The sequence below is a fragment of the Streptopelia decaocto genome, assembly GCF_964273445.1.
Source record: "Streptopelia decaocto genome assembly, chromosome: 1".
Lineage (NCBI taxonomy): Eukaryota > Metazoa > Chordata > Aves > Columbiformes > Columbidae > Streptopelia > Streptopelia decaocto.
Window position 1 is genome coordinate 208,390,239 of NC_138663.1, and position 26,222 is coordinate 208,416,460.

General features: G+C 46.3%; 1 protein-coding gene across 2 annotated transcripts in view; it reads right to left on the bottom strand.

The window, feature by feature from the left end:
* The window catches only part of MYO7A (myosin VIIA), a 70,323-nt gene that overhangs the window by 29,765 nt on the left and 14,336 nt on the right, over positions 1 to 26,222 (bottom strand). For both annotated transcript variants that reach the window (XM_082070459.1, XM_082070460.1), the window contains exons 8-23: positions 25,821 to 25,897; positions 24,939 to 25,058; positions 23,719 to 23,861; positions 23,066 to 23,276; positions 22,442 to 22,577; positions 21,891 to 21,997; positions 12,710 to 12,847; positions 8,647 to 8,805; positions 8,218 to 8,310; positions 6,780 to 6,874; positions 5,357 to 5,441; positions 4,245 to 4,463; positions 3,971 to 4,078; positions 3,200 to 3,409; positions 2,441 to 2,644; positions 1,223 to 1,399 (exon numbers count right to left, since the gene is read on the bottom strand). In XM_082070459.1, coding sequence (XP_081926585.1) covers positions 1,223 to 1,399; positions 2,441 to 2,644; positions 3,200 to 3,409; positions 3,971 to 4,078; positions 4,245 to 4,463; positions 5,357 to 5,441; positions 6,780 to 6,874; positions 8,218 to 8,310; positions 8,647 to 8,805; positions 12,710 to 12,847; positions 21,891 to 21,997; positions 22,442 to 22,577; positions 23,066 to 23,276; positions 23,719 to 23,861; positions 24,939 to 25,058; positions 25,821 to 25,897 — 2,282 coding nt within the window. The remainder of the gene's footprint in view (positions 1 to 1,222; positions 1,400 to 2,440; positions 2,645 to 3,199; positions 3,410 to 3,970; positions 4,079 to 4,244; positions 4,464 to 5,356; positions 5,442 to 6,779; positions 6,875 to 8,217; positions 8,311 to 8,646; positions 8,806 to 12,709; positions 12,848 to 21,890; positions 21,998 to 22,441; positions 22,578 to 23,065; positions 23,277 to 23,718; positions 23,862 to 24,938; positions 25,059 to 25,820; positions 25,898 to 26,222) is intronic.

Consider the following 26,222-nt stretch of genomic DNA (forward strand, 5'->3'; position numbering starts at 1 on the left):
AATAAATTTGATATGGGACGGACCCAGGCACTGACTACATACCATCAAGTTACTGTTGCCTTTCTACTTTTATACCAAGTTTATGCTAGTTGTCAGATTTAAATGGCATGGATAATCACTTCACTTTTTGACCCAGTTAACCTCTCCCCATTTAACAGCCTTGAAACGATCGTAATTTTACACCAGATCAAAACTTTGAGTTTTGTAGCTGGGATGGTTTATAGCTGTTAAAAAGCCAAGCTAGTGCTGTAAACCAGGATTTTCATATCATCATGCTCAGGGTCAGCTTGGACATGTCTCTGCACTGTTGTGCACTCTGCTTAATGACTGCTTAAATTTTCATTCTCTTCTGTACTACCTGTTGTCTCAATTGGCTAAAATATGTCTTTTCATAATAAACAAGAAAGAAATGATATGTAGAGGGAATGAAAAGTTATTCTTGGTGCATTTTTTCACAGAATTACAATCCAGATGAAGCTACTCTCTTTCTCAGGTAATTCACTGAAAGTGATGAGTGATATAATTGTCTCTAACAACTAGGAAATTTCTTAATTTACATCTGCAACTGATGCCTTATCCAAACGATACTACAGAAAACTTATTGAAAATGCAACTGTATCATCTAGAAAATCCCAATTCCATGTAATATCTTGTCCTGTTGAATAAAGCAATTGCCAAAGATGAAAGCACCATAGCGATTTATCCAGAACAAAGTCTTATCTGGGAGGGGTCCTAAGACAAAGTCCTCCAGTGACATCCCAGAATACACTAGGATGCACTAGGGATTTTTTGGGGAGGATTTCCACAGCTTAATCCCCTGGTAACTTTACTTCCTGCTCCAAGATTAAGGGCACATTTTTAGTTTACTCTCTTCTAATGCAGAGCAGATCAAAAAGAAATCCCCAAGTGAGAGACCAATGACACGGGACATTGCACTCCCCCCATGTATTTCTGACCTACAAGGAGGAGGAGACAGATCAAAGCCTAATGAGAGACATCACTTTCCTTACTGTATTACTGGGGGACATTCAGTTATCCCTGTGAAGAAGAAGGGAGAGGATCAACACCTGACACACAGGCAAACCTCCCTTTATAACTTAATTGCAAAAAAAAAAATCAACAAATTGAATGCCTGCAGCAAACCCCACAAGATGTTTCTTTTCAACACATTTCAATAGCCAACACCTAATAATACCGCCTCTTTTACAGTCACAGCAGTTACCTCTCCTTCTCCCTGCAGAGCCTGCAGTTCTTTCTTATAGGTCTTTTTTCCAAGAGTCTCATAGATTTTTGTCATCACTGGTATCTTCTCACCACCATCACTCATGGCTGTATGATATTTTGGCTCAGGGAGGTCTCCCATGAAACGGAGGATAGTGATCCATACAGCAAGTGCTGCCTGTTTGAAAGGAAAGTTAAATTCCATTAGGTCATGCCAGGGCAGTGGAGGGGGTGGTCAAGTCATGCTGAATCCATCAGGATCATCACTGTGGTCTCTCTGTACATCTGCAGGAGATAAAACACTTTCCTGTGTCATATAAAACAGTTTTGCCGGCAGCATACATCCCACCTGAGCAACCACACTGAAGGCAAGTTCATGGCCAACGTAATGTTCATTACAGCCATGCAAGTTCACTATGATTCTGCTCTGGTACTGCTGGTTATAGAACAAGTGTTTCTCCTCTTCTAGCTCTGCACTGGTAAGGTAAGAAGCAACTTTTTCAGCTGCCAAGTAGTAACTTTACAAGTGTTGCTCACTCAATAATTTGCATTGTCTATGCCCTGAGTGCAGAGCGCTTAATTAACGGTCCTAACACAAAGGTCTTTGTGGAGACCTCACTGGGACCTTTCAGTACTGAAAATGGGCCTATAAGAAAGATGGGGACAGACATTTTAGCAGGGGCTGTTGTGATAGGAAAAATGGTGATGGTTTCAAACTAAAGCAGGGAAGATTCAGGTCAGACACGAGGAAGAAATTTTTTACAGTGAAGGTGGTGAGAGCCTGTCCCAGGTTGGCCAGAGAGGTGGTGGATGAACCATCCCTGGAGACATCACAGGCCAGGCTGGACGGGGCTCTGAGCAACCTGAGCTTGTTGAGGATGTCCCTGTTCATGGGAGGGGGTTGAATTGGATGAGCTTTGAAGGCCCCTTCCAACCCAAACTATTCTATGATACTATGATTCTATGATTCTACGAAATATCAAGGTACAGAAGGGGACTCACCACTGCCTCCCTTTAACACACGTTGCCTTGTCAGTGGTCAAAGCATGGTAGGACAGTGCCTACTGACATGCAAGCAGCAGACCACTGTGCTGTCCACCAAACCGTGAGCACACCAGTATATCCCAAAGGGAAACTCCGATGTCCTTTAGCTGAAGGGTTCCCCAGGTTTGCTCCAACCCACCCTGCCCTGCTCAAGGGTTTTCATCCCCTGCCTCACCAACTGGTCTCCTTCATCTTCATGGTACAAAAGAGGCTGCTTGAGAGGCCGGCGGATGTAGGTGTGTGTCGTCGTGCCCTGGAAATACGTGGCGGCAAACTTGGCAAATTTGTACTCTGAGAGATCTTCCTCCTCTTCCTCAGGGAGAGGCAAAGCTGCATCTAGGTCCTCTTCTTCCAGCTCCTTCTGGGCTCGCTCAAGATCCTGGTGAGGAAGGACATGTTAGGTGTACAGAGTGACTTTGGCTACTGAAATACACTTTCCCCTTGGGCCTGACTTTTCTGTCTGTCTGATTTCCACACCCAAAGAAAAGGCTGGTTGGAGAGAAAACCATGAAATATAACTCTGGAGCCCATGCAAAGCCTCAGTCTTGAAGGACATGCTGTGCCCAGGAACGTCCCCAGAGCAATAGGAGAAACATCAAGCCATGGCCCCACTCCTAGAATGGGGAAGGGGGTGTCCAGGAACCAAATGCTGTGAGCTGTGGTGAACCACAAGGCAGAAGATGTCAAATGTCACATGACCCCAATGGTCTTACAGTGATACCTCTGTCTTCCATGCAGTATCCCCAGACAAAGCCTGGAGACTGTCTGCCTGTCCCCAGCCACAGCATGCCAACCCTCTGGGCCATGTAGAAGAGCATGGTCTTGAATGAAGCCTTCAGAGACCCCCTTTTGGATTGTCCTGCTCTCCCATGATTCATTAGTGTGTTGCTAAAGCCTTTCCTGTGATAGCCAAACTTGTGTATGTCTCCAGTACCTCGAAGCCATTGGGTGCCTGTCCTTCCTGGCCAGGCAGGGAGGAGGTCGTCCCCAGGAATCCAAACATTTTGTCCACCATTTCCGAGTCATTCACTGGCTCGTTGCGAGCTCTCTCCATTTTCTCTAAGAGCTCTTTCTTCCGACGTGCTTCCTCTTTCTCCTTTACTTCTCTCTCCGCATCTTCCCGCGCCAGCTGGGCCAGGCGTACCTGGAAGAGGACAAGTACAATGACTGAACTGTTCCTTTCAAAGAGCTGGCACTAAATTCTGCAGAGCTTGGTTTTAGAGAGGCAGACTGCCCAGTGCTTGGGGCACTATCCAGCAATGTGACTCGGAGCAAACCAGTAACTTGTCCATGCCTCAGTTTCCTAATTGCAGAAAGACAAAGCAATAGCATTTTCTCTCTCCTTAGTTCCTGTTTAGGGGGTCTTATTCATGAACAGAGACTGTCACTAATCTCATTTTTTTCTTTTCTACAGTAACCATGCATGTGCACAGACCCACAGCATCCCAGTTCACCCTTCAGCCTTTATACAATAGCAAAAGCAAGTGAATAATAACCGTAATCTCTGGCATTCCTGTGCAGCAGATCAGAAATTCTGGAGCAGCTTCAAGCTAGTTAGAGCACAGAGTTCTTCAGTGAATTAAATACAAACCGCTCAAGCAGGGCAGAAATCCCTTAGATATTTTTGGCATTCCCCCTCAGAGGAGTAAAAACAGTCCCTGGAAAACAGAGACAGACCCTCAGAAAGAGATCTGTCCCCACGTACTTGGTGCTTCTTTTCTGCTTCCTCTTTGGCTTTCTTGGCGCTCATCTCCTTTCGGAGTCGTTCTTCTTCCGCCAGACGAAGTTTTTCTGCTTCCAGGCGTCGATGATACTGGGGGAATAACAACAAGAGCCCTTTTGAATAGGCATCTACTTATTTTCTAGATTTTTTTTTTTTTTTCTCTTTGAAGAATAATCCCATGAGCACGTGATGCAGAAACTTGTTTATTTCCCCTCTCCCCACCTCCGTTTCCCATGACCTCCTCCATGGTACTTACTTCTCCCCGAAGACGCTTATACAGCCTTCGGGCGATCATACCCCGGGCGTACGCCTGGACGGTGAGGACAGCCCAGAGACGGTGACGGAAAGCCCGGCGGACCAGGTATCCCCGGCATCGTGCCTGAAACTCGATGATGCGCCGGCGAGCCATGTGGTACTGCTTGTGGAGCTTGCGGGATCGGTAGAGGGCCTGCAGCCTCAGGAAGCCAATCCGCATCTGCAAGAGGGAGCAGGATGAAACCACCCCACTGCCCAGAGGCTCGCCCACCCTAAGCAGATTTCCATCACTAATCTTCTTGCACGGCTGTAAATAAGAGCCACTGAAATCAGCCACCACCAGGACAAACCTTCAGGAGGGAGGTTCTCCAAGAGGGTGGAGAAAGGAAGCCCTCCGGCTGCGGCACTGATTCAAAGCACAGGGAGGATAAAGGCAGTTTCTCCCCCACTGAGTCCTACAGAGTTTTTGCTCTTGAGAAGCCTCAGGTTGTCTGGTTGGCCATCCCAAGGTAGCCACAAGGCATGAGGGTTGTTCCCATTGAGGTCCAGCACCTGCGGACCTCCTACCTGACGGCCAAGTGACTGTTTCATGGCAGGACGCAGCATCATGACCAACTTGGAAGTGGCTATTTCTTTCAAGTTGTATGCTTGAGGGATGATACTGTTAGACTCTTTAGACACAGCACACTTCCCAAACGACCCACTGTTAAGTCAGAGCCAGGTGGGACAGGAAGGGGAGAGGGCCATGGACTGGACTGAAGAGAAATCCAGATACAATCCCACTTGGAGATGGAGTCTGTATTTCAAAGGGAGCTGTTCTTGACTTTTCAGTCACCTGGCAACTAGAGGAAGGCTTTTAAAACCCCAGTTGACCAGTTGATGCACTGGACATCTAATTCACGGGCAAAAGCACAGCTAGAAGGTGGTCAGGTGCCTTCTAAAATGAGAAGCCAAAACAGCAAGAGCAAACCTTCATTCATTGCTCCAACTGATAAAAGCCAACCCCATCCCCTCCTGTACTCCATGGGACCTTTTAAGCCAGGAAACCCTTACATGTGTTCCAGATTAAAGAAGTAGGAAGGCATATGTGAGAGGAAGCACCCCTGTACTTACAGCACCGTAGTTCTTCCTGCAGTTGTGTCCACGCCAGTATCTCTGAATCATCAGGACTGAATTTCTCACTTTCAGGAAATTAGACCTGCAAAGGCATTTCAGTCACTTGCCTCTGGGTTTTGGCTTCAAGTTATCATCATCTCCTGGGCCTCCTTCTTTGGAGATTTGAAACTAAGTGCCCAGGTAGAGTAAACATTGCATTTTTGGCCTGAAAGAGTCTCCTATCACAGCTCTCCTTGCTTTCACAAAAAGATCCGTACGGGGTCTCTGCAGGTCTCTGCAGGCAGATTTCTGCCAGGTTATGGGAACAGGCAGAGTAGAAAGTGATGAGAACGGTCCCCTCCTTCCCTCTACCCTGCACCCTTTTGCATCTGGAATTTCTTCCCTGCTGCCATCCCAGCACCTGTGAACAGATTCAGTCTCACCCAAATAATCAACAGCAAACTTCAGCAACACCACCCTGTTATCCCTATCTGCTTCTCCCATCCCTCCGATCCCGTTCTGATTCTACTTGTAGACATGTTGGAGACTATTGTATCAGAAGGGCTTGCTTGGGGGTCTTGCCGGGATTACTGTGGGAAGGATTACTGAGTTATCTTGTGCGTGTCCTTTCTGCGAAACCCAAGGCACAACGCAAGTCACAGCCGTGGCTTGGACAGTCAAAGAGCAGAAAGCCCCAAGAACTGTTTCTCCTCTGTGGGTCCAGATTGTCCTTGGCTGTGACTACCCCTCTTCTTCCACACCTGTGCCATGAGCTCCCCATGGGCTACCTGCCCTCCTCCCAAATTGAGCAACTATCCTGCAAAGGGGAGATTCCCAAACCCCTTGGGCTTTGGGGAAAGCAGTGTTAGTCACAGTGGTCACACCACAGTCTTGTGGGGATCTCCATAGGCTGGAGGCTTAGTGTTGCCTTCAGCAGACTCAGAGTCCCAGGGCTGCATTGTCATAGAAAACACTGGCAACAGGCACAGACTGAAACACAGGAGGTTCTATCTAAACATGAGGATAAACTTCTTTACTTTTAGAGTTCTAGAGCCCTGGACCAGGCTGCCCAGAAAGGTTGTGGAGTCTCCTTCTCTGGAGACATTCAAACCCACCTGGACACCTTCCTGTGTGATCTGCTCTGGTGACCCTGCGTTAGCAGGTGGGTTGGACTGGATGATCTCCAGAGGTCCCTTCCAACCCCAACCACTCTGTGATCAGCTCCCCTGAAGAGAGCACTGAACAGGGACAGAAGGTCCATCCTGGAGGCAGATAACACTACTTTCCCCTTGTTTCCTCTATTGTTTGCCTCCAATACTTGCTGCATCTGAGTGTCAATACATTTGGGCTCCCCTTTCCCTGGCTGCAGGCAGGGCAGGTCAGATGGGCACCAAGAGAGCAATGCATCCCCCAAGTGCCAGTTGCCACATAGCTCACCTACCTGTCTTTAAACCCACGGACCACCTTCTGGATGAGGATGACTTTGTCCGTGATGGCCTTGTCTCTCTCAATCTCCAGCAGCATGTCATGATGGTCCTGTGGAAGGAAGCACCACAGCACCCATGTCTTAAGTTCTCCATCTGCCTGACATGTGGTGGGACGGGTGGTATGGGGCCCTTTCCCAGAGGAAATCTCCAAAATAACCTCTGGGGACATTTTATATCCCAAGTATCAGCCCACTCACTCACTACATAAACCCTAGTTATCTACTGCATTTATTCCAAAATGAACCAGATCATCCAGAAGTGGCATATGCAATACTTTACAGTCTGAAAACAACCAGATTACATTGTCTTTCCATGCAGAGCTCCCTGCTAGTGCCATCAGCCATGGGAGCAGTTCCTGGAGAGGTTTGGGAACAAACTCCAGGCTACCTGGGTCCCATCGCTCCCTCTAGCCAAGGCTGCAAAACCTCCATATCCTAAGGACAGAACAGCTCCTTGAAACACTGAATTTTGTTGCCTTGAAGCTCTCAGATGCACCAGCCCAAACTTTCATTGATTCCTCCCACGCCGTTTGTAACTCGGTTTTCTTTCCCGGTTGCAGCACGTCAAGTCCTGCAGCGCTGGGTGCAGCAGAGGTAGCTCCACACATTTCCTGCTTTGCTCGACCTCACATGGCCCCTTGGGGCCTCCCGATTTCTCCGTTTCCTGCCCTGACAGCTGTGAGATCTTGATAACAGGCTCTGGAAAGAGCGACTAGCAGGAACAGCTTCTGGGGAAGAGATGGGGGTGATCACGCTGATTATGGGTTTGGGGGTGAATTTAGACATAAGCAGTCAGGGTTTACTGTTGAGATTTTTGCTCGAGAGAAGCCTTTGTGTCCGGACTGGTTTCTGGTCAGCTCAGCCTCATCTTTCCAGAGCAACACAGTAAAGGGTTTTCAAAGAGAGCTGAGTGTGAAGGGAGCTGCAGGGGACCTGAAGTGTTAGACTGCTCTGTGTCAGCTGAAGTGATATAGAAAGGGATGTTGTAAGCACATCTTGGGTTGCATGAGCGTGTGCTGGAAGCAAAACAAGCCTGTTGTTCTCCTCTCTCAGCAGGGCTCTGCATGGACATCCCTCCTGCTGCTGTGCTTTTTGGGTGAAGGCAGTGGATGAAGTTGAGCGGCTCAGCCCAGGAGGGAAAGGGCTGTGAGCTGTATGTGACCATTTTTGTGTCTCTATGGTTGTGTGCATGTTGGTAGAGTTTCAGGACTTCCTCCTGCCCACCGCTTCCTAAACTGGCCCCAAATATCCTGTCTTGGCCCAGGTTCTACCCATGGCCACGCCAACCCAGAGACCACGGGAAAGAGTCACGTCTTGTGATGGAAAAGGAATGGTAGGAGACCACTTCACAGGCAAGGGTCCCATGGCAGGGAGGATGTGGAGAACCACCTACCTTCAGGAATATCTTTGTCTTTCCAATCTGCCAGTCATCATCCTTCCCGAGCACCGCTTCAGCAATTCGCTGGCATGTCCCACGCAGGTCACCCTGGTAGGACAGGGGGTGATATTCATCAGGACCAGCCTCACCCATTGCTTCTCCCAAGCCCAGTGGGGACCTTTTGTGGTCTCAGTTCCAGCAACTTTCTGTTAATGGCATTCCCCAGGCTTTTTTTTCCACTAAATTTAAGGTGAGAGGGACAGGTTGAATATGGCTACCTGACCCTGCCAGCCCTGTAACCATTCACTTGGAAAGCCCAGAGAACCACTGTAACATCTGGGCATCAAATCTTTCATAACTGCCTTTGGAGAGGATGCACACCCCACAAATATCTCTGGAGAGCCCACCAGAAAGCAATTGCTACCCGTGGAAGAAGATGCTCACCTGCTTGTATGCTGGTTTCACCCCGGGCATGAGCACCCTGTAGCGGTCCACAAACTCCACAAATGTGTAGCGGATGGGGTAGCCAGCTCGGCGGATCCGGATGGTCTCCATCATCCCTGAGTACCTCAGCTGACGGACGCACAGCTCCCGGTCAAACAGCTAGGGAGGTTACAGGACATGATGGTTTAATTGCGGATCTTGGCCCAAATTGGCCATAAGAGAATGGTGGCTCTGAGGATGTGTGGTGTTACCAAGTCAGGCATCCACTCAAACCCTTCACTTGGTGGACCCAAGGACATAGGACTGTTGGTTGTCATGGGCCTGATCATATGAGCTGCTGAGTGTGTTTGACTCACTCAATTTCTTTAATTCCTTCTTGCAAGATTGCATGTGTCCCACACATTATACAAAAGTCTGAGGAGAACTGGAGAGCATGATGCAATGGTGAACATCACCTTGGGAAAATTGGCAGTGATGCTGCATCTACAAGAGTCAAACCATACAATGACCCTTGCAACAATCATTCATGGTCATTAACTTCTGACCACCACTCTGGGCTTTACCAGCATGATCAGAGCACTCCTGTATGTGCAGGGCAATACTGTTTTGCAGGCAGAGGAAGCAGAGGACCATATCAGTGAAGCCTCAGATACTTAAAGGTCTTAGGGTGCCTACACCAGGTAGGGTAGGTGACACCATGAAGTCACACAAAGGAAGAGTGCAGCCTTGGAGATGCCAAGGCCCTGAGACAAGCCTGTTATCATCAAACCACCCTGTACCCAGGAGGACATCTGAGGAGCTTAAAATGAACAGGCCAGAACTGAGACCAGCTGAGGCTTTTAGGAAAAGAACGAATATCAGACCAGCATTTGCGGCTGCTCCTGACAAGCAGAGAACAGTTTCAAGGCCAGACAGCAGTTGAAGGTAACCCAGTCATAGAATCATTTTGGTTGGAAAAGACCCTTAAGATCATCGAGTCCAGCAGTTAACCCAACACTGGTGCTAAACCATGTCCCTAAAACCTCATCTATGTGTCTTTTAAACCCCTCCAGGGATGGTGACTCCACCACTGCCCTGGGCAGCCCGTTCCAATGCCCGACAGCCCTTTATTTTTCCCAATATCTGATCTAAACCTCCCCTGGCAGAACATGAGGCCATTTCCTCTCATCCTCTCACTTATTACTTGGGAGAAGAGACTGACCCACCTGGCTCCAACCTCCTTTCAGGTAGTTGTAGAGAGTGAGAAGGTCTCCCCTCAGCCTCCTTTCCTCCAGACTAAATACCCCCAGATCCTGCATCTGTTCCTAATAAGACTTGCAGTTTGTTAATAAACCTGGCTGCACTCGCTTTAGGTGCCTCTGCTGAAGCGAAGGAAGTTTCAGGAAAACCCCTGCCATCAGCTTTGTGCTTTAGTGGATTGAGTAGGATCCTGGAGCCCCTGATATCACCCTCTTGCTGCCTGACATTGTCTGCCAGGATCATCCAAAAAGTGTTCAAACCCAAGTGTAAAATAAAGGCAGACGTCGCGTGGTGCTCGCACACCAGAGAAAGTCAGGACAGTAAATCCCAGCCTGGGCCAAAGAGTTACTGCTATGGTGTTATTCATCTGCCCTCCCATCAGCTGTCCAAAATGTGGGCATCTGTGCATGTATGGATGTACGCACCTAAAATGTGAGTCACGCAGGCGCTCCCTAAAGTGAGGGAGGAGAGATGGACATGTACCTGTATCTCAGACATCCCTGTGTCTCAGATGCATCTCCTGGGACAGGAGGATCTGCCCTACAGATACACCCACCTCCCCACCCCTGAAGGGAGGTTTTTGACTAGCTCATAACAACAAAAGGGCTGGAGTGAACTGAGACAGAACCTGCTCCCAGGAGAGGACAACGGATCAGCGAGGAAAAGGCAGAAAGCAGCATCATCCAGATTTGGTCTCAAGCTGTCTCTATCTAAAGTGGGTATTGGGGACAAGAAGGGTGCAGAGGAAAGAGGTGTGTGTTCCTCTGTCTTGCACTGCCATGAAGTAGGAGGGTCTATGAGTGGTTGTGGGTTTGCAAATAACCCTCCAGAGCTGGTAGGGCTACTTCATGGCACATATGGGCAACTATGTTCTCCTTGCATCAGTACCTGAGGAGGCACAGGCTGTTGGAAACAGTTTTGACTTTCTTTGCATGGTTTGTTACCTAATTCATGCCACATATTAATATTTCTGTTGTACTAACCAGAACTACAGAGCAACGCTCAGAGAACTCCAGCCAGCATCCTGATGCAAACAAATTTTCCCACCCCCCAAAGCACAGTTTAGAAGGAAGCAAAAGTTTTAAAATAACATAAAGTAACAAACAGTCAGGACTTTCCACTGACCTTTCACTTCCCACTATCCCATTTCCTATCACTATCAGAACACTTTCCTTCAAAGCCAGGGACAGAAAATGAACTCCCAGAAAAAGTTCTCTTTTGCAGTCGGTCTGCCTAGCTCTGTGGATTTTATCTGGGACTTTTTTCCCCTCTTTTGTATTATTAAACCAAGGCCAAAAATAAGTTTAGCAAGAAATCACATTGAATTTCTTATAGCACTGCAGTCCCTGATTCAGTGTTAGCTCATCCACTCATTACTTTAACGGGGAGATTAGTTATCTTTTTCTGATTCTTTCAAACTTATAGTTGTTTTTATGTCCCACCGTAAGTTTTGTGGATAAATGGGGTGGAAAAAGACTTCTGGATTAGAGCTTGCAAAGGCTGATGAAACATTAATTTGCTACACAGGGGACAAAATGCCAGACCTATTCCCAGACATCCAGGTGTAAAAGCAGCTCAAAGTCAGGGCATTAAAAATAATCTGTTAACATCAGTTCGCGATGTACACCTATTTTTCAACATCAACCATGTTCTTAAGAAAGGGCTTGGTTTGATCTCAGCTCAGATGATAATATCAGATCAGACATATTGTTAAATATTAATTCAAAGTATTCCATTAACATGATATTAGGTGCCTTTTTACGCTCACCAAAAGCAGGATAAGTGCACAGTAAACTGCTCTGAGAGATGAAAAAACCTTTCACCCCGCATCATATGAGGTTCACTGAACAGCAAATATAAGCTTAAAACAAACACCTCTTGTATATAAGAGCTCTGAAATTCAGTATTATGGGGTTTTTTTGCACTCAGTTGAGCTTTGCTAACAGGCACTGACTTTAGATAAAACTCCAGATCTGGCTAGATTAACCACTACTGAGACGCAAAGGCAATGACAAAATGACTCCCAGAAACAAATGACTAAAATTATTATTAAATAAAGCTCTTCCTTCCCACACAGTATCAGTACTAAGAACAGTGAGCAGCTGACAGTGATTGCAAACAGCACCAGGGTCCAGCCCTGCAAGGTGCTGACAGTGGGACTGGGGTGGTCACTACACACCTTTCTCTGCAAAACTCCGAGTCCCCTCCATGAGAAGTCTGTGGTCAGAGGGATTTACAACCATCTCCTTCCCTTTCATTTGCTCCATGAAGTTTGTCCCGAGAGCGTTTGTTGTTTTTGGAACAATTCTCTGGGAATCAGAGACTTTCACCTTTCCTCTGTGCTATTTTGCCTCTTTTTTTTAGCAAAATTGTGCTTTCACAATTGGTGCAAAAAAAAAAAAAAAGAAATTGAAAGGATCTAATGGGTGTGAATATGAGGGAGATCCCTCAGAAGCAAAGACTTATGTAGAAAACCCCGTGGAAAGGGGATCCCTTTTAGGAAACATTGGATCCTGCCACAGGATTGAAACCAGGGCCGTATAGTTCAGCCTACGTGTCTGGCAGGGTGGTCCCTACCCCTATAGCAGGAAGGTCGTCAGGATGAATTTCTTGAGATTGCCCTTGGGAAGAAGGGCAGCGTGTGGGTGTTCACCTCTGCAAAAATGTTTACGGTGCTGTTGGATCCCAAGGCAAGTGACTGATTTTGCTTATGCTTTGGTGACTCCGTCACTTGCAGAACAGGTGTGGGTTGGTTTTGCTGTTAGAGTCACCCAACAGGCATTCCCGTACAAAAATACAACAAAGAGGGAAAAGCAGGACTTACCATGGGCTTCTTGTACTCATTGGGCTTGATGCAGCGGACAAAAAAGGGCTGGCAGACACTGAGAGTCCTCATCAACAGCTCCAGGGACCGCTTGAATTGGCTGCTGAGTGTCGGCGAGCGCTTCCTCGTCTCTGCTCCCTGCAAAACCACAGCAGAGCGGGGTCAGGAAATGAAAGGATAACAAAGCTTTTTCCCTCCGGCCACGTCCTCAGGAACCTCCCATGGCAGCCAGGAGTGGAGGAGGGAGCAAGGACAGAGGTGGTTGAGCGTTGAGGCAGGAGAAGGACAGGGCAGAGCTGGCGAGCAATGGCCAGGCTCTGGCAACCTGCTCTGTACGCCTCTACATAGTGAGGAAAAGTGCCATAATTTAATTTCTCCTGCTCGAGCCTCCCTGCATGACTGGCAATCCCAGAGAGGTGGTGGATGCCCCATCCCTGGAGACATCCCAGGCCAGGCTGGACGGGGCTCTGAGCAACCTGAGCTGGTGAAGATGTCCCTGCTCATGGCAGGGGTTGGACTGGATGAGCTGTGAAGGTCCCTTCCAATCCAAACTACTCTCTGATTCTATGATCCCAACTTCCATATGCAGATCTGTGAGGAAGATCTGCCCATAAGAACAAACAACCCTTTCCAGACCACCAAAACCCCCTGGATTGCAGCTTGGGGTGATGCATTTGCCCAGAGATGTTCCTCTGGAACAGCTTAGTCTTCCCTGTCCCCATGCGTTGCAGCATGGTCATGACAACCCTACTGATGTGGTTCCTCATGTCAGGCTGAGCCTCCTCTGTTCCCCAGGGTATATGAGCAGAGACCCATGTAGGGTGACAAATAAGCTGGGGCACTTTCAGTCTGCAACAGCTCCAGAAACTGCTGGTCTATATTCCTCAGCCTGTACTACAGGGAAGATTGGAGTTGTGTTTGGAAAAGAATATTAACTGGACTAAATGAAATGGGTATTTAGTGTGCAACAGGAAGTTTTTGAGTATTCTGCTTGTTTTAGCTACCTTGGTTAAATTAACAATCTAATCTCTAGTTCGGGGCATTTCTAAGGCAGAATGGAAAGGTTTCCCTTAATAGCCCATTCTCTCTGCCCTGGGAGAAGCTTGTTAAACCAGCTTCAATCTAAATGAAGCCCCCAGCTCGTTTTATGCATCAATTGCTGTTACCTGAGCTCAACACACATCAGTCATAGTGGTGCTATATGTCTCATAAGGTCTGCTGTTCATGGGGCAGCAAATACTACTAGTGTGTTGGAGGAAGAGCTGGGTACCAGAATGCAACTTCCTCTGAATTGACAATAGGGCAAACTGTGACATGACCTGGTGGCCAGAGATTTGCCAAAGGGACAATTCCAGCAGGATTTTAATGCACGTTTCCTCCAAACATCCTCTTTTTTGCAGGTGGTCAAGCCATGTATGGAGTCGCAAAGGCCCCATTTACACTGGCCTTGCTGCTATGTTTTGCAAGATTATGAGTTTTAGTTTTACTTTTGCTAAAATATTTACATGTGCTTCATTGTATTACACCAACAACCTGTCAGATAACATTGCCACTCCCAGGAATTTCATAGAAACACAGAATGATTTGGTTTGGAAGCGACTTTGAAGATCATCTAGTCCAAGTCCCCTGTCATGGGCAGGGAATTTGAACAGCTGAGGTCGAACGATGAAACAAACCGAATGAACACAAACAGAAAGTCATCATGGAATTCCAACAAGAGAAAACCCAGCTCATGCACATATGAGACAAAAATGGCTTTCTTGTCCAGGAGAGCTTGGCAGGGGCTATCACTGATCTCTCCCAGCAAAATCCTCCCCCAAAGGACAAACCGTGAATAAATCTAGAGTAATTAATGGATGCAGCTGCTACCTGCAGAGCAGTGCAGAGCTTGGTGCTCACACTCTGTCACAGATTTGATGAGGAATAGGCTGTTTCAGCAAGTAACCTGTTTTGGATAGCTTTGATTAACGTTTTCTTATCACATTGCTAATTATGTGCAAGGGGTCACCTCTGTGTAAGGTGAAAGGATCACCACAGGGGTTAGAAGCAGCAACAGATGCAGGAGAAGGGCTGGAAATCTGAAGCAACTGCATGCTGGCCAGGTTTGTCAATTTTGGCTTGGCTGGGAGAGGTCGTTTTTCAGCTGTGGTGGTAGGAAGGGTGCAAGACTTTGTACAAGGGTCTACAAGGGAATGCAAGAGTGGTTTGTTTGCAGATAGCAAGACCTGCCTCTCTGGGTTGCTGATGCCTTGCATTTCTTGCTTGCACACATCCAGCTCTGGTAAAAAGCCATCTCCATCCTTACACCTGAGAGCTTTTTGCTGCGAGGGGCTGGAGGAAAGGGATGGCAGCCAGAATGCAGCTTGTCTTGCTATCTGAATTGTCAGAGCTGTCTGAGCTCTTCCTGTCAAGACTGCACCATCCCATCCATTTACAGAATCACGGAATGGTTGGGGTTGGAAGGGACCTCTGGAGATCATCCAGTCCAACCCACCTGCTAACGCAGGGTCACCAGAGCAGATCACACAGGAAGGTGTCCAGATGGGCTTGAATGTCTCCAGAGAAGGAGACTCCACAGCCTCTCTGGGCAGCCTGTTCCAGTGCCCTGTTCCTGGGCCTGATGTTTGTGCACAGACCCCTCTCAGTGGTGGGCACCAGCCCTATGGGCACTATCTGGGCTCTCGGATACACAACAAAACCTCAGGCAAGTGTTTTTCATCATCTACCTCCTGTCAGGGACAGGGTGACACCACTGAAGATATTGTGGTTCCTCCTGCCTCACCTCAACACCAGCATGGGGAGGATCACGCCTCTTCCCTTATTCCAACAAAATGGCCCCAAAATGAGTGGAGCAGCCTGCCAACACAGTCTAGTGAGGCACTGAAAATACAGGTTTCACCGCATTTTTTAGCTCAAAACAGACCAAGCCCCCACTGTCTGAAGGAGAAAGAGCTGAATACATTCTCCTTTTCTCCTAGCCAGACATGTTTTATCTTTTGAACTCTGAGACTGTAGCAGCTTTGGGACACAGACTGTCTCTTCACTGGTGCTCATACAGAGCCTAGCACACAGGAGGACGCCATCTATGTGTCATGGGGAAGAATGAGCAGGATTCATAGGTGCTGTATCCCAAATTGTGGCACTGGGTAGTCACTGAGCCTGTGCCCATCATCAAAGGGGAAAAAAAAGCAGAAGCTATAAATAACAAAAAGAAGAGAATTACACAATTTACAGAGAAGCACCGTCTCCAAGGAGAAGTTCAGAAAGACCTGCAGACCAGTATGATGTTTAAACGTTTCACTTGAACACAAGCCCTATGGGGAGAGGCTGAGGGAGCTGGGCTTGTTTAGTCTGGAGAAGAGGAGGCTTAGAGGTGAGCTCAGCACTCTCTAGAACTACCTGAAGGGCAGTTCTAGCCAGGTGGGGATTGGTCTCTTCTCCCAGGCAGTCAGCAATAGGACAAGTGGGCATGGGCTTCAACTCAGCCAGGGGAAATTTAGGCTGGGTATTAGAAAGCAATTATTTGCAGAGAGAGTGGTCAGGCATTGGAATGGCTGCCCAGGGAGGTGCTGGACTCACCGTCCCTGGAAGTTTTTAAACTGAAATTGGACATGGCACTTAGTGCCATGATCTAGTCAATGGACTGGAGTTGGACCAAGGGTTGGACTGGATGATCTCTGAGCTCTTTTCCAACCCAGGCAACTCAACCCAACCCAGTGATTCTGTGTGCTTCAATGCCACCTCTTTCTGCCACCTCAAGCCAGTCTGGCTTTAGAGGTGCGGAGACCTGCTTGTGGTAACAGAAAGACACATGTCAAGGCAGAATATCATCAGGACAGAATGGGATGTTCTGCCAACAAGGGTTGTCTGAGATCCCCAGTGGCACAGCTGGAGCATCAGCAAATATCACAGCATCTCCGTGAAGCTGTAAATCTCTAGGGACCTATTCAGATTCCTTCCTTTGGTGTCCTGGACATATTTAGGTACTTATCATATATCCAGGGCTGAGAAAGCAATGACCAGTTCGTCTTATCTGCACCCTGTGTATTCAGTGAGTTAAGGTGGATGCAAAGTTATGTTGGGTAGGACAGTCTTAACACAGACCCAGAGTTCCACCTAGGGCAGTCACCAGTTTTGTTTGTTTGTTTGTTTGTTTTCCTTTTCTTTTTAACAGTTAAACTAAATAAACAGAAGCGAGGAGAAAAGCAAATACAAGGAGAAATGTCACAGAGCCAGAACTGGTAGGAGTTACTCCTGATGTCCCTTCTCACCTTGTCCATCACCCTGCTCAGCACTAGGTTTGCCAGTGAGGTGGCAACCTGCTTCAGTGGAAAGGTAGGAATAGAAAGTTGAATTACTCAAGGTGAGTTAGGGAAGGAGAGAGAAGCATATATCACGAGCAATACTTTGGGGAAAGGTTCTGGACAAAGACCATCCTATCATCTCTTTAATATTATAAGATAACTAAATTGGGCCACGCCAATATGACATGCTGTTTCTCAGCCTTTTTTTTCCTGAAGTCTGAGAAAAATGATGTTCATTGCTTATTGTTTTTGTTATATGAAATGTCACTGGGGTGGCCTCAGGCAACCACTGAAAGTTGAGGCAAGTTCTGTGGTGGCACATAGTGAGGAGACAGTCTCTGTCCTATAGGCTGGAAGGTGCCTTCGGATGCCAAGTTGGCACAGGCTACATAATGGTGCCAAGCAACACTGTTTTGAACTAAACCCCCATTTTATGAAACTTACTGATGTTGATATATTTGGAAAATCTTTTTTTTTATTTTGGCTTGGTTGTTCTAGCGTTGCTCAAGTGCCTAACAAATACAATCAATTATTATTAATTAGAAAACCTACAGAACATGAGGCTATATTATGAGAACAACTATAACAAGAACAAAACTCAGAGAAATTATCAGTGTTATTTCTTCCATTTCCCTGTATCTTCTGGGCTTAATCTCACCATATCCTAACTCAGGAAGGATTATGTTTTTTGGAATGTGGCTTTGCTACAACTCTAGGGGGTGCTCAATGAGATGTTGAAATCAAAACCATTTGTAATCATGATATGGAGGGGAAGGATTCCAGCTCTGGAATGAATGACTTTGGGTCATTTTGGGTCAAATACCCCCTCATTGGAATTCCAAGTCCAAACACCCCAAGACACTGCAGAGGTAAGGAGATTGAAATTCAGCCCCATGCAAAGATCTGAATTTTGAGAGTCAGGTCCATCTCTAACATAATCCTCTGACTATTGAGAGATTGTTGTGGAAATGTGAGCAGAGCAGCAAAGCTAACATCACAACATCTTTAGCACACAATATGCTGCACTGTGGCCACATATCTAGCAAGAAGGGTTTGGGAAGCCATCAGAACCAGTCAGGAGATAAGATGCAACAGAAAAGACCTAAAAAGGTGCCAAGAGCCTGCTTGGATGATCATGGCAAAGTCCAATATTAACTGTGTCTTTGAAGGCTCGGATTTGAGCTCTCCCCTGAACAAGACCTATACCCTCCTCTGAGAATTATGACATTTCCAAGCAATCCAGAAATGCCATCCAGGAGACTCTCTTTACATAGGAACTGTCATCTTCCTGCTCCAAAAAAGGCAAAACAGGGCCAGATTTGCATTTGCATGGGCCAATAATGTCCCACTGAAACCAAAGGTGGCACCATGATAAGCGACACACAAGTCCCATTGATGATCCAGTTGATTAAAATGATTCAAATATCAGAAAAAAATCCCCAAACTTTGGCTCGGGCTGGTTCTGATTTTATCCAAAACCAAACTCCCAACATTACATGGTTCTTCTGAGTTGAATCCTAGAAATAAATGGAACAGTCGTACACCTGCATCTATTCAGCAAGCCATAAAAATGCTCTCCATCACATTGGTCACTTAAAATGCATCCTCTATAGACATTGTAGGAAGAGGAATAAACCAACAGGAGCAAAGCACAGTCCTTGCCAAGGAATATACAACAGAGGAACTCATGTATTCCGTTTACCTTTGGTGTGGGTGTGGGCGACTGGCCAAATGTGCTGGATGCATAGCCACAGAGAAACTACATGAAGCACAGGCGAAAAACAAAAAAAAACCAAAAAACAAACAGAGACAGAGAAGAGCAAATAGTGAAAAGAAGGAATAACTGAAATGGGAGCCTGACATCATTAGTCTTGGAGGTCCAGCTGTTAAAACATCTCATGAACAAAATGCATTAGTTCTTAGATTTTTGTCTATCCCCCTCCTGGTTTTCCCATTTGTTTCCACATTCACATCCCTGAAGGTGAGGGAATTGCCACTGTCCAGCTCTTGCCTCTTAGAGAAAACTCTTCTACATCTTTGAATCTCACTCATTATCCATCCAGTTTCAGCCACCCCCATTCCTGACCCTCACACATTCCTGCTCTACTGTGACTGGTTGCTCTCAATCGATTGTGGTTGGGAAGACGCCAAGGAAAAAAAAAAAAATCACAAAATTTCTAAAAAAATCCCTCCCTCCCTGATTTTAATCCAACTTTTAATCAGATAGTTTCTACAGAACTGAAATTTTTGCAAAAGGAAAATCCCTCTACTTGTTTTTCCCTTCACTGGTTTCTACGCCTCACTGCTCCTTCTGCTTGTTCCTTGAGCAACCATCACTGCCGGACGATTCCTCAGAGGAATGGTGCATAATTCCCACTGAAACCATCATTTCACCTGGCACTGCTCAAAGCAATGTCCCGATTTAGCAAACACATGCGGATAGACCTCCTCCATGGTGGGCATGCACAAATTGGGCTGCACAGCCCCATGTGCTCCAGCAATACCCAGTTCACCACACAAGTTTCATTGCCTACAAATATTAGGTCTTTCAGGGACCCAACAGTCAGTACGATATACAAATACACACTTTCAACCCGTTTTCAAGCCTCGCTGATCTTTAGCTTCCTCAAGTTTCTGGCATATAAGGATCCCATTTGAAAGAATGTAAAGCAGATGGACTTGTTTTTCACCGACTCACAAATTCCTGCAAACTCATCAATAAGTTCCTGAAGACCAAAGCTTGGAAGCTCTTGAGCAAATTGCCTCATTATTTGATTTAGACCTTAGCAAAGCAGCCACTTTTATCATTTTAAGAGAAGATGTTAGCTTTAATTGACCTGGTCTGAGTGTCTCTGGAAGGTTTCTCCACGGATTATCTTGCTGATGCTCGGGGAAGGTGTGTACACCTTCAAGATGAGCATTTCCCCAGCTCTTTGCTACAGGCAATCAATTCCCATGACTCATCCTCAGCCGCTCCTTCTCTTGGGGAATGCATTTTAAGAAAGGTACTGCAAATATTATTGAATTTTGGTGGAAAGCAATGGCAAAATAATCTCATCCCCATGTTTGATCCCGCTTGTCTGAGCAGGTTTTTGTGTGTGGTGTTTAGAGGGCTTGCGCTCTCCCAGGTCACACTAACACTGTGCGTGATTAGAGGAGCTGGCACATAGTGTTTGCTCCTCTTCCATGCCAGTCAGGTTACAAATCTCTCATTCAAAAAAAGGAAAGCAGAGATCTTTAAAGTATCAAAGACCAGGAACCACAACTCAGGGCAGATTCTGAAGATGTTTAATGGAACTATGAAAGTTTTATTTCAAAAAAAAGTGCTCTGATGCTTTAAAACATCTCAGTTCTTGGGTCCTAGACAATGCCCAGGTGAAAAAAATCTCAGTTTTGCTGTCATATACTTCCAGCATCTTTCAAAGATGCTTGGTAGGTGTTCCCATGAAGAAGTCTATATGACTGTGTAACCATGAAAGCTCCCGCTCATCAGTTTCCCAGAGTGTATCTCTCCTCTGCCCAAAGAAGCAAGAAATCATTTCCAAGGTGAACTGCAAAGCTTGCACTGAAAATAAAAAGCAGTGAGGAACAAGCAATAAAAAGCAAAGTAAACAGCAGCACTGATGCCAAGGGAGTTAGCACCTAGTTCATCAGGGAGATCCACATCTTTGGATAGCTCTGAACCCACCAGGACTGTCACGCCAATTGGTAGCTTAATCAGGGCTAATAAACATTATCTTGTTCCTAATGAAGTAAAAAATATTTTGATGACTCATTTCAGCAGGAGCAAAACTGAATGGCTAAAGGTTACAAAAAAGGCTTGCAAAAGTGTCTGTAGCCTTTTTAAAGTGGTTTATTGGGAATTTAAACATTTCCTTAGCAGGCAAAAGAATTCAGCACTTAAATCTGTTTGGCACTGCTGAAAGTCCTTGGATCATCAGTGGCATTAGCTGAAATCTGGAAACAGGACTTCAACTTCTGAAAAACTTAGTTGCTTTGGAAAACTTTATCCTCAAATGCTTTGCAGTCCTGTGGCTCTGCCTAGGGAAAGCCTGGAGGATTTGGCCATAATGACCTATCTCTGTAGATCTTCAGGTTCTGCAAGGCTGATATTTTAAAGTGGTTCCTCCTTTAATTTTGGGAGCAGGGCTGATAATGTCTTAGTAGGGAGGTGTAGATGTTCAGCTTAGTTGAGAAAACATCAAATATTTGTGTTATTCATGGTGAAATAGTCACTAATCACAGCACCTAAGCTGGTATCCCAGTGATCAATGCTCACATGTGGTGGGAAGATTTAAGGTTGCAACTGTGCCTTTCTCCAAAGCTTCAGTGCACGTGGTCTCATCCTACACTGAGCATGGAGCAAGCACAAACCCTTCTGGAGGACTGGGGCTTTAAAGTTCAGGTTTCATGCCTGGTGTCTCTTCTCTCTGCTGTTGTAAGAACAAAATGTGACTGTTGGCTGGTCCCTCTTAGTCCTGCCACAGTGCTTAAGGGACAGCCAGATTGTCCCTTCATTCTGCTCTGGTCCTACAACAATTCGGTTTTCACTCTCATTCTATTATACACAGATCTGGACTACTCAGCTGGAGGGGCTAGATCTTTCTCTCTCAGTTTTCTACAATCACAAACCTTATTGTTCCCATCCCTACACAATTAGGAGAGGAGCAATCGCAGCACAAAATAGTATTTGACAAACTGATTGCAGTGACCTGGAGGTGTGAACGTGGATGTACCCATGACACCACACAATGGTCGGCTCACACTACAGGTTGGAAACACCCCAAACAGCATCAGAGCAATAGGACTCTTCCCAAATCTCCTGCCCCTTCCAGGAAAAACCCCCATGAACAGAGATCTTCTCTCGCCTGCATTACCATTGCCACATCTGCTTGGAAGATCTGCTTGATGAATTTGTTTTTTGACGAATGCACCAGCTGGATGATGTCTCCATGCAGTGTGTCCCTGTTTTTCTCCAAGAAACCTAGAGGAATAATGGGACAACACTTAGGTAGGTAGATAGGTAGATAGGTAGGTAGGTAGGTAGGTAGGTAGGTAGGTAGGTAGGTAGGTAGGTAGGTAGATAGGTAGATAGGTAGATAGGTAGGTAGGTAGGTAGGTAGGTAGGTAGGTAGGTAGGTTGGTTACACAGTACAACATGGCCAGGATGAGCTCTGCAAGCAGTCTCTGGGTTGCTGGACTACTGGCTGTTCTTGGAGAGGTCATGGGGGTAATGAATGAACAGAGAAAGGGGGACCAAGAGAAGGAAGATGGAGGCACATCTTGAAACTGGATCAAAGTCATTGCACCCAGAAAAGGAGTACACGATACTAATATGGGCTACCATCCTGCTCTTACCCATCGCAGCAGCCCACCTTCCCCCAAGCATCCCCTCACACCTGCAGTGCCCCAGAAAACTGCCCCATACCTTTTGTTTCGTAGTAAACAATTCCAGCAAAGTGGTTAATGCCAAACTGTGTTTCGTAGTTATTCTTCGGGGGAATGTAGTTGGTGTTAAGCTTGTGCTGTGAGTTCAGCTTGTGTAACATGGTGGCATCTGTACCCTGTGCACATGGAGAAAGATCTGATGTTTAATCAGGGTTTGTCCCATTAAAATAATTTTCCAATCAATAGTGCATTTATTTTTTTGTCTTGGGTGGCAATGTGTATTTATTTTGAGAAGAGGTGTGTTGGTGGGGATATTGCAAATGCAGAAATTTTAAAAAGGGATTAAATATCCCTGGCATGTTGCTCTATATTCAAGATAGTGCTGCAAAGGAAGTACATTTAACATTATTTTGTCTTAAACTATTTAACAGCTATTCTTGAGCCTCTTGAAGGTATATTCTTCCACTAGAAAAGATAACTTGTTTTAAGCACAGTTGAACTCATGGAAGAAAATGTGATAGAGCAATAAAGCTGTGAATAGGTAACAAACTGGCGAATGTATATTTGGGGCTGATCAGCCCTCTCACAGGGGTGCCAGCATGAAAAGTGCAAAGGGGGTAAAAACAGGAGATTAACTGGAAGCAGCGCTGAGCCCAAAACACACCTTGGGGAACTTGCTCTCCTCATCAATGAGGGAGATGATGTTCATGGGTTTGATGGCAATCATGTCCAAGGCATCCTGGTTATCAGTGAACTCGATGTGCTGCCAGTTGATGTTCTCCAGGTTGTACTCCTCCTGCTCCAGTTTGAAGACGTGACGCACAAAGAACTGCTGCAGGTTCTCGTTTGCAAAGTTGATGCAAAGCTGCTCAAAACTGTGGAGAAAAGGTCAAGGAAAGACCATTTTAGATCCAACACGCTCTATACTTCTCTGTCTTTCTCCATGATTGAAGCAGTACTCTCAGACCTCATCAACCACTCAGTAAGGTTGTTGCTGGATGAGAATTTCCTTATAGGTTCAGATAATCAGTTTTTCTTCCCCAAAACAGTGTTAAAGACATCATATGTGTGTAGCCTAAACCAATTAGTTGGAGGTTATCTGCTGTGGCTACTATGTGGCAAATACTTGAAAAACTAAAGTAAATGTGTTGTCTGTTGCAACATAAAAGCAATTAATTCTGATAATCTCTTATATAGAAAAAGGTTTTGTCCAGTCCAGTCCTGCTCATCTCAGGAGAGGTAAAAGGTCTGCAAGACCTTGATCTTGGGGTGCCGAAGGAGGGTTAAGACCTGGTTCTCCTTTTGCAGGCTCCATACCTGTTCACAGTGAAGTTCTCAAAGCCAAAGATGTCAAGGAGGCCGATGGATCTCCTGACACTTTTGAGTTCCTGGGAAGGAGGTCTATAAATTGCAGCATTGATCTTCTCCACGATCCACACGAAAAGCCGTCCATAAATTCCCTGCAACATCCCAAAGATGGAGCTCACTGAGTCAAGTTAGCAGTTCAGCCTGCTGGTCTGCAGCACCGTTGTTCAGAGGGCACAGGCTCCCCTAAAGCATGATGAGCAGTTGGATGGTCCCTGAGGACACGCTCACCAACATTCATGCCAGACTCTTGGCATGGTTTAAAGCTTCAAGACCCATTATGCAAATGAAGGAAAACAGACCTGAAAGCCTAAATAAAAGACAACTGAAAGCAAAATCCTTAAATTTTGTATCTATGGGCTTGCTCTGCAGCCAGAGAGTCCTTTTCTTGTTTTCTGAACATGTCTTTACAGACCAGTAGAGCCACATTGCACTGCTATAAAAGCCAAGGACATCTCACCTGGACAAGGACCTGACTCAAATATTGCAGCAATGGCTGAACAGTTTGCTGATCGAATGAAGGAGCTATTTCTGTTTCAGTAACTCCAGAACTGCGTATTTTACAATGTTATTTATTTCTTTTGTATGAGCCATGGCAGTACCACCAGGAGGAGGAGCCTAACCCAAAAGCCCACCACCACTGTCTGGATTTGCAAACTAGTTAGGTGTTGAACGAGCTAGCTTGACTGACCAGTTCCCTACAATAAGTGAAGGTGCCAAGTTGGCCAAAGCATGCCACCAATACTTGTTTTACAACATGCATGGGGCTGTAAACAGCACAGCAATGATGCACACCCACTTCATCAACCTTCATCGCCCAAAGCCTCAGGTGATGCTCTCTCTTGGTGCTCTGGTGACCGCTGAACTGCTCTATCCCTATTCCTGGGTTGTTCAGCTTTATTAGTGCTGCAGACAAGCCCAAATCTTGAAATTTGGGTGTGGGCATTACAGGTGTTGACAGAGTTGCTCTGATTTATAGCAGCTGAGTAGCTAACCCTGAGGCTCAGGCTGTGCATCCCTCTAAGAACATAAGTTTCAAGGCCATCTGCTGATCTGAGCTCACATGAGCACCAAGTGAGACACTTTTCCTGTACATTGGATGCTTCAGTCTCAAAACTGGCAGATTTCTTCAGCTTAGCAACAAGACCAGAAAGGAATGCCCTAAGATTTACCTTTACAAAAGCGTCCCTCACATCCAGTGCTTGTTCCATGCTGAGAGGGGTGGATACGGTCTCACCCCTGGTGATTATAGTCCGGCTGGTGAGGCAGTTCATCACGTCCTGAGGGTCGACCTGGCAAAGATACCACCAAACACAGCTGTTGACTCTACAGCACGAGGAGTCCTTGCAATGCCCTGGGCTACTGGCCTGAATGTGCATGGCCAGAGAGGAACTGCATAGCCCCCATGGCTGGAGGTAAATGATACGACTGTTCTTAGCTGTACAGGGCAAATAGCTCAAATGATGTCACAGGCATTCTGAGAGAGTAGTTAATACTTTTATACAGTGTTTTACCGTGTAAAGTGTTCCTGTGACTTAATGTGAAATGTTAATGAGGAGAGGAGACAGAAGATGAAAAAGCAAAGCCTGCAAAGCTGTATCCTACCAGTGTGAATGTTGCTTTGCATCCCCTTGGCCCCTTTTCACACTTCTGAGATCAACCCAGGGAATGTCCACCCCCTAAAGTACATGAAAACAGCCCACAGACAGCAGTGGATCATACCCTGGGACCAGCAGCACCTATGGAGATGAGATGATGTCCCTGAGGAAGCCCTGTTTTCTGCTGGGGAGGCCACTAGAGAATGCTCCAGCCACTGCATGGATGGTTTGGGTGAGGATCATTTCAACTCACTTCAGTATAGGTGACATCTCTGTCTTGGCTACTGTAATGAACTCCCTTTATATCAATGAGGGGAACACTCTCTTTTAGGGGCTGAGCTATTTTTGATGTCCTTTTTAGGATGACGTGCCACCAAAGCATCCATGGCTTTGCCACAACACTGGGAATATGGGAACAAGCCAAAAAGGGGACAGCAGCACCGCAGAGCCACTGACCTCCAGCAATGATGCTGCAGTGATTAGTGACGCCGACTGAACAACCTCACAGGCATCCAGGTTGTCATAGGTCCGAGCTGGGAGAAGAAAGACAGAGGGAAACTCATCAGCAAGGGACACAGCTCTGCAGCAGTTGGATGGGGTGATGGAAAGGGTCTTTCTCCTCTCACTTGGTGTGATTGCCAGGCAAAATCTGGCCATCAGAAGGGAGAGAAAAGTTCATGTGGCTGCTGGAGTCCTGCTGATGTTTGCAAAGGACCTGTATTCTGCTCTGCCAGCCACCCTAAACGACTGATGGAGTAAATACATTTCTGGCATGCAAGTGCTTTAGGTTTCTGTCTTCCAAAGAGGTTTTTTAAATCACCGTGTCATTTCTGACAGCAGGGCAGTTTGATGCCTTTA